The 8,003-nt window shown below is 44.8% G+C and overlaps 1 protein-coding gene across 3 annotated transcripts in view; it reads left to right on the top strand.

Moving 5' to 3' along the window:
- Positions 1–6,856, top strand: part of safb (scaffold attachment factor B) — a 14,854-nt gene extending 7,998 nt beyond the window's left edge. For 2 of the 3 annotated variants that reach the window (XM_030783919.1, XM_030783918.1), the window contains exons 15-22: positions 577–722; positions 3,409–3,711; positions 4,710–4,844; positions 5,025–5,076; positions 5,306–5,382; positions 5,513–5,568; positions 5,898–5,952; positions 6,351–6,856. In XM_030783919.1, the coding sequence (XP_030639779.1) occupies positions 577–722; positions 3,409–3,711; positions 4,710–4,844; positions 5,025–5,076; positions 5,306–5,382; positions 5,513–5,568; positions 5,898–5,952; positions 6,351–6,468 (942 nt within the window). In that variant the 3' untranslated portion in view covers positions 6,469–6,856. The remainder of the gene's footprint in view (positions 1–576; positions 723–3,408; positions 3,712–4,709; positions 4,845–5,024; positions 5,077–5,305; positions 5,383–5,512; positions 5,569–5,897; positions 5,953–6,350) is intronic. The other variant, XM_030783920.1, reaches the window with a different exon arrangement.
- The last annotated feature ends 1,147 nt before the right edge of the window (positions 6,857–8,003 follow it).

Below are 8,003 nucleotides of genomic sequence, written 5' to 3'. Positions count from 1 at the left end.
ACAGTCACTAAACGTTACAGCATGGGACAGTTATATTACAGTCACTAAACGTTCCAGCATGGGACAGTTATATTACAGTCACTAAACGTTACAGCATGGGACAGATATAGTGAAGTCATCAGCGTCAAAACCAAGAGCAAAAAGAGGGTAAACAAGTCACCACACTTTAGGTAACTTTATAGCAGCAGGGAACTGTCATATTAGTCACCAAATATTACAGCAGGGAACTGTCATATGAGTCACCAAATATTACAGCAGGGAACTGTCATATGAGTCACCAACTATTACAACAGGGAACTGACATATGAGTCACCAAATATTACAACAGGGAACAGTTATTTTAGTCACCAAATTTTATAGCAGGGGACAGTTATATTAAGGGTACAATCACATTCTATAACGTTATCCAACGTTACAGTTTGTTACAGGTTTGTTAAATTAAACTTTACGTCTGGGACCAGGTTAGTTGTATTAAACATAGTCACCAAACTTTACAGACATCAATAGGTTAGGTATGTAAAGTAACGGTTTAAAAGCGGATCTTTCCTGACGAGTTTTTTTTTTTTCCTGACGCAGAGCACGAAGAGCCGAGACCGCAAGTCTTCGAGCAAAGAGAAGCGAGACATCCTGTCGTTCGACCAGATCAAAGAACAGCGCGAGAGGGAACGGCAGAGGCAGAGGGAGCGAGAGATCAGAGAGGTGGAGAGGCGCAGGCATTCTGGGTAAGCACTGCGTCATCGCAGTGTAAGTCTTAAGGGTGTGATTAGTGAGTAAAGGAGTGGGCAGTCTTCATGACCGTTCTGCTTCCTCAGCGTGACGCCATCGGCCTGTCACTCATGTCCGTGCTGTACCACAGCGGAGCACAATGGAAACAAAGACGCTTTGTGCTGTAGACTGAGACGTACCTATCCGATTTCTCTGAGTCAGAGCGCTGATCTGGGATCGGTTTTGTACCTCATACAGTTCTAAAAGGATTGACGGGAGCTGATCCTAGATCAGCGCATAAATACTGAGACACTCTATAATCTGTGTGCCTGTGTGTATTCCAAGTTGAACATCACTGAAGCGTGAATATGTTATGTTAATGAGCTGTGATCAGCCACTAGGGAATCGGCGATATAGACTTAAAACTATATCACGATATTTCATGGTATTTCTTGCGCTAGCGATATAAACGACAATATGAAAAAAGTACGATTCAACATCAACAAAGTATGATTCATCTTTTTGGCCACAAGTCACATCAGCATGCAGTCGTGAGAGCCGTGCGAACACAAACATTGACCCAAAAGACTAAAACTTAATCCTGACCATCGTCAAATACTAAACTATACCAATTAAGCAGGCTAAAAAATAGAATAGGAATTTTATTCACAAATTAAAATTCCAGTGAAGCAAACACCAGCACCCGCAGGAATCATAATCTAACCCTCGGAGAAACAAATGGGAATGTTGTAAAAAAGTATTGTGTTTTACTGTTTTAAAAATACTGTGTAAGTACAAATAATGTTTAAATAATGCAAACTTAACAAGTCTTACACCGTGCTGCAAAACGTCAAAACAGTATATAAACACAATAATTATTCAATAATGATTCAAGTCAGGTTTGAACTTCTGACTTCTGATTCATAAACTACATACAACAAATGAGAATGTCAACACTTATACGACTGCTGTCGTACTGTCGTGGCACAGATAGTGGTAAAAACAGAGCAAACCTCAAATCAGAAAGTAACAATCCCAAACATGTCTTCAGTTAGGTTATAAAACAGTGCCAAAACAACATGATACGTTAACAACAAATTCACAAATAAAAAAACACAAGTTCAGAGAACATTTAAACAGTGATATACTCTTAAATTGTAAAAAAAAAAAAAAAACTTATGTGGAAATGAGGTCGTGGCTGGAACATGGCCACAAACTAAGTAGTGCAGGTTCACACACGCATACTGCTAAAGCATGTGATTCAGGAAGAGGTAGATATCACAAAGAGAACAGCACATAAAGGCTTAAGATTTTAGGTTGAGAAGAGTAACATATTAACTGTGGCTGCTTTCAGAGCAGGACCTTTGGCGTGTTGGCGTATTTCCCCGCCAGCCCTGAATAGCCTCTCTGTGGCCGTACTCAGGGCAGCCATACGCAAGTGCGCTTTTTTCGCCCAACCACTCAGCTCGTGTGGCTTCCACCGCGTGAGGGCATCGCTCTCGCCGTCTGCCAGTGGACAAAGCACACGGCCCTTTAATTCAGCCTCAGTTTTCTGAAAGGCTGAAAGGCTGGTCAGCTCAGCAGCTGGTTTCTTGAAAAAGCTTCCAAGACTCTTCCTCTGCCTTTGGGCTTGTCCTGGAGCTCCAGGTGATTGTTCAGGGGCAGCCGTGTCACTTTGGCATGAGAGAAAGGGACCCCACCTCTCTGGCTACTCTGGCTTTGATGACCAGGATCTGTTCTCGACTCATGCGCTGAGTGCAGAAGCGTGGATCAAGCATTTGTCGCCATGGTGATCAGTCCCTCAGTCTCTGGTTCCTTGTACTTGGTGTTCAGATAAGTTCAGTACTGGACTTTAATTGTCTTGGTGAGTTCTGTGTCTTTGTCTTTCCCTGGGTAGCAGCTCACTGTTGAATAGCTGAAGAACGGGTTTGAAGCATGACACAGTGACATCATGTTCGCCTTTTCTTGTTCAGGCGGTCGCTGAGTCATCTTTTGCCCTGATCCCCGTTGTGTTGGAGGTTCCGTCACCAGTCTATGCTGAGGGAGGCCGGTTTCCTCTCGAGCATCTTTGAGCGCCTGCTGCCTTGTCCAGCTGTGTGCTAACGCACCGACGACCTTTTTACAAAGTCCCACGGCCTTGTCCAATCCTGCCATCCCTAATGTCTCTGAACGAGAGTTCAGTTACATATTAATTTCATCATAATCTTAAATACGTATAGTGCAGACATACATAATCACCTCTTATGTATGTGCCATGTGTCTGCATGCTTTATTATCTTTTTTTGTAATGCATTACTTTTTGAAATGTACAGTTCTGTGACTGTGGGCAGCAAAGGAAATTGTCTCTGAAGAACATTAAAGATTAAGCTCATGCCTGCTAGACGTGCATGCATGAACACGCTGATAAAGCTCACCAGTAGCAATGTGCAGACAATGGCCAAAGCTTGCCGGTCTTGTCCACTTGTTCGAGGTGATTGCTTTCACCACGTTAGCGCCACTGTCCGTTGTCAGGCACACCCGTTTCTTCTCGTCTAGATCCCGCGTTCGAGGAAACTGCCTCAAAGCACTCGCCACGTTTTGGCCCGCGTAGTCATCCGTGGAAAAACTGGGGTTCATCTGATTTGAGAATCTCTGTGCATGTTGACAGTCATCGGGAGTGTTTTGATTGGCTCTCTCTGTGATGGGGCGTGGTTGTCCGGACAGGGACCGGGACCGGGACAGCCGCGCGGAGCGCGAACGCGAGCGGATCCGTCTCTTCCGTGAGAAGGAGGAGAGGGAGCGACTGATGAGGAAGAGGAGGTGGCTGGAGATGGAGAAGCAGCGTCTGGACGCCGACCGGATGGAGCGGGAGTTTCTGGAGCGGGAACGCATGCGCGTGGAGTACGAGCGCCGCCGTGAGCAGGAGCGAATCAACCGCGAGCGGGAGGAACTCCGCAGACAGCAGGAGCAGCTGAGGTTCGAGCAGGAGAGACGACCCCTGAAGAGACCCTACGACATCGACAGCAGGTCAAATACCTCTCTCTTTATTCCTCTCTCTCTCTCTCTCTCTCTCTCTCTCTCTCTCTCTATTCCCCTCTCTCTCTCTTTATTCCCCTCTCTCTCTCTCTCTCTCTCTCTCTATTCCCTTCTCTCTCTTTATTCCCCTCTCTCTCTCTCTCTTTATTCCCCTCTCTCTCTCTCTCTCTCTTTATCCCCCCCCTCTTTATTCCTCTCTCTCTCTTTACAATTTAGTTATTTGGCAGACGCTTTTTACCAAAGCGACTTATAATCAGTGCATCAGTCAGAGTCAGATTTCTTTATTCCTCTCTCTTTATTCCCCTCTCTTTCTCTCTCTATTCCTCTCTCTGTCTCTTTATTCCCCCCCCTCCCTCCCTCTCTCTTTATTTCTCTCTCTCTCTCCCTCTCCCTCTCTTTTCCTCTTTCTCTCTCTTTATTCCCCCCTCTCTCTTTATTCCTCTCCCCCCCCCCCCTCTCTCTCACTCTCTCTCTCCCTCTGTTCCTCTCTCTCTCTCTCTCTCTCTGAATGGTAGAGCTGTTTTAGGCTGCAAGTTCAAAGATGAAGCTAGCCGACTGTCTGTTTAAAATCTTTTAATGCTCTGTTTAAGCCATAGTAAACACAACCTCTAGTTGGTTTGTTGTTTATTTATCTGTATGTTTGTCTACAAAAGAAAAAAAACAATCATAGTTGTGAAAATATAGCTTTCCAGTAAAGCACCAGTAAGTTCTTTCTCTGGGAGACCAAAAAAAAAAATAATAATTACGGGTCAACAGACATTGTTTTTTTGATGGACTTTTCACAACTTACACACTCAATCAATAATGGGGGACTTCTTACTTTTCCAAAGTATTCAAAAGCCAACCTTCACACTCCAAATGTTGGCATTTGATTGGTCTGTGAGAAACTGCAACAATCCAGGGTGTCTTGGAGATTCACTTTGATGCAGTAAATGTAACTGACTGTGTCTGTAGACGTTGAGAGGTTAACTGACAGTTTTCCGTCACAGGAAAGAAGACTGGCCCGACAAGAGAATGGCCATGGACGACCGCTACGGACGCTCAGACTTCGGTCGGCAGGACCGCTTCCAGGACTTCGACCACAGAGACCGCAACCGTTACCAGGACGACCTGCTCATGGACAGGTAAGACCAGCAGGCGTTAGAGTCGTCCATCACACAGACCCAGTCCCTGGGAACGAATGAAAAGGTGCAGGTCTGGAGATGGTCTTAAGGAAAGGCGTCTGGTTGTAGTAGTTTGTTTACGCTGCCGTTGTGTGAGATTTATTTTTGAAAAGACTGTTTTTTTGTGCGTGTGTTTGTCAGGAGGGACGCAGGCCGAGGGCTGGCTGGAGACAGAGACAGTCAAGTCATGAAGGTCAGTGCTGAACCACTCCCCTTCTTTTCCATCTTTTGTTTTTCCTTTTTAATTTGACAGTCTGAGAGTCAGCCTGGAGAGCCTCGCTGGCACAATGCACACAATTCCCCCCCCCTCCCCCCGGGTTCTTTATGATAGTTAATGGGACCAGAGGAAGTGGCTTACCTCTCTGTCTCTGTGTCTCTCTCTTTCGTTCTCTCTCTCTCTCTCTCTCTCTCTCTCTCTGTAGCACTTTGATCGGGACAGACACGGCAGAGACTCGCGTGACGCCTGGGGGGGCTACGACAAACGCGGCATGAACCAGAGGTTTGTCCCTGTCCAGAAACCCCCATCCAATCATTCTTCGCCGTGGGCGGAGCTAGTCGTGCAGGATGTTGCTCCCTGTAATGTGGTGTGTAAAAAGCGCCTGTGTGTGTGTGTCGTTTCTGTCTCGCAGGGACAGCCGTGAATGGGACGCTGGGCGTAAAATGGACGGAGAGCGACCTTGGCAAGGTGAACACTCCGCTCTCTCACTCTTTTCCCCAATGACAACGACCCTTTTCTCTTGGTCTGTAGAAAGTCCCAGATCCCCCCCCCCCCTCCCCCGTATGTGCCCATTGCAGTCAGCCTTACCACCTGCATACGCCTCAGTATTAAACCACAGTGACCAAGTTCACATGCGCAATCTCATACACACACTTTGTCTAACAAACAGATGCACTGACAAACACATGCAAAGTAGTTCATACCACATGAACATCCTGATGGGTTTTCTGATATTTTTGGTGTGTTTTTGTCTGTGTTTGTGTTTGTTTGTTTGTGTGGTGTGTGTGTGTGTACAGGTGCAGAGCGGGGTATTCCAGGCCAGAGTCACATGGGTAGAGGTGGAATGGCAAGGTAATGAGAACAAGTCTTTCTTTATATAACAGAGCGCAAGAGTTTGGCAATATGTCGGTGTCATTTAATTTGTGGCTTTTCTTTTAATACAAACACTGTTTCATTTGTAGAAATGTATTTATTATTGCCTCAGGGGTTCATTTCAACAGGTTAAGTCATCAATAGTTCCAGAAATGAGCAATTTTTAGAAAAAGTAGTTGCTTTTTTATGAAAATAACAGGGCAGAGCGGCGTTGTCCGCTTGTATTTGACATGTCACGTGTCGTAGAATTACTTTTGTATAATTGACGAACGTCTTTCAAATGAAGCGGTTTTGTCAAACACGTCATTCAGATGTAATGGGGTTGAGAGATGTGAACAGAGCTTTTTGACCGTTGGGGGTTTTGTGTCGCCCTGCAGCCGCGGCGGGTACATGCAGACCGGGACGTCCCAGTCCCTGTCGGGCGCGTTAAACCGACAGAATCAGATGATCCAGGGCAGCGGAATGCAAGGGGCCGCGTTCGGACGCCGATATTAACGGAACGCGTCTGACGCGCCTGTCGACTCGTTTACGCAACTCGGATTGTGCTGCCTGTAAACTTGCTCTTTACGCCTTTGTAAATTCGTACCTTCCGATTTCTTCCTCTTTTTTTTTTTTAAAGCCGTGTAACTCTCGTTTCTCTCCTGTAAAAAGACAAACATGCATTGTTTCAGTGCTTCAGAACTTAACGTCTTCAGTTTTACGCATGATTTAAATTCGTCATAGTTTTCCATTCCATTTTTTTTTTGTTGTTGTTCTTGATGTTTTAAATGGATTTTTGATTTGTAATTATTGTTTATTATTTGTCCTGTGATGCTTTGTGTCACTGATGTTCTCGGTTTATTGAATGCTCAGGTATGCGTTGGAGAAAAGACTCCATAATCCCTGTGGTGAAAAATATTCAACCCAAAAATGGCGATTTTTTTTTTTTTTTTTTTTTGGATGTATTTCAATAAAGTTTACTGTAGAGTTGTCCTTTGTGTGTGTGAGCAGAAAACACGCTTCCTCTGATGCCTGGTTCAGTCAGTTTGTGATGAAGTGCATTTGACGATGAGCCGCTGTTAGATGTCCTGTTGTTGACTGTTTTTCACTCTGCTCGATACACGGCTGTGACAGCGGTGTTTTTAACACAGGACGACGACGTGTCAATCCGCCTCAGTCTTTTTAATCTGTTCTCTGACGGTTCAAGATTGGATTGAATCATCCGGGGTGGGGGGGATGGGAAGGGGTGTGGGTGCTGTATTTGAAAATAAAGTAATTTCGTATAAGACATTGTTTGGAGCAGACTCATTTGATTTTGACGTGGTTTTTTTTTACTTAACTATGAAATGTTTTATGCTATTTTGAGTCATTGTAAATGTATGTATGTGGCGGAAAAGGAAAAGTTTACCAAGAACACATGCACTCGGTAAACATCAAACATGCTACATTTTGTCTTTCTACCCACAAGCTGCTCTTTTCTGCACAACTGCAATGGAAAGACAGAAATGACCCAAACAGTGGCTTGGCCTCTTTTTTAGTTTTTTTTTTAATTTTATAATATTACCCAACCAACTCTCCGGAGCCAGTGTGTTGCAGCACAATTGTTACACGTTCAAAATCACGATTACAGTTTTGTTGGTGAGGTGATATCTTAACCTCAGTACAATATTTTAGCAACCTAACAACTCATTCGACTTGAAACTTATTCGCGGACGAAGAGCAAACAAGTTTGGGAAAGCAATTCATGCAACGACAGGAAACCGCTATCGACGCCTAGCGCGTGAACTATCCTTTTCAGACGCAAATGCTACCCAAGAGTGTTAGCAATGATGTACAGAAATATATTGCCAATATATTGTCGGTTCCAGCGCTTAGCAGGTTGGGTTGGGAGGGGACGGGGTCGTTGGAGCGCGTTTGATCAGACCATCAGTGACAGAGACATACATGTGATATCAACAAGTTAAACTGCGCGAGGGACACGTGGGAACTCGGATCAGGGTCAGACCTCCAGAATTATGACAATCTAGCGTTAAAGAGAAGTGTACAGTGTA

This window comes from Chanos chanos, chromosome 9, assembly GCF_902362185.1.
Source record: "Chanos chanos chromosome 9, fChaCha1.1, whole genome shotgun sequence".
Taxonomy (NCBI): domain Eukaryota; kingdom Metazoa; phylum Chordata; class Actinopteri; order Gonorynchiformes; family Chanidae; genus Chanos; species Chanos chanos.
This window is presented reverse-complemented; position numbering and strand designations above follow the sequence as displayed.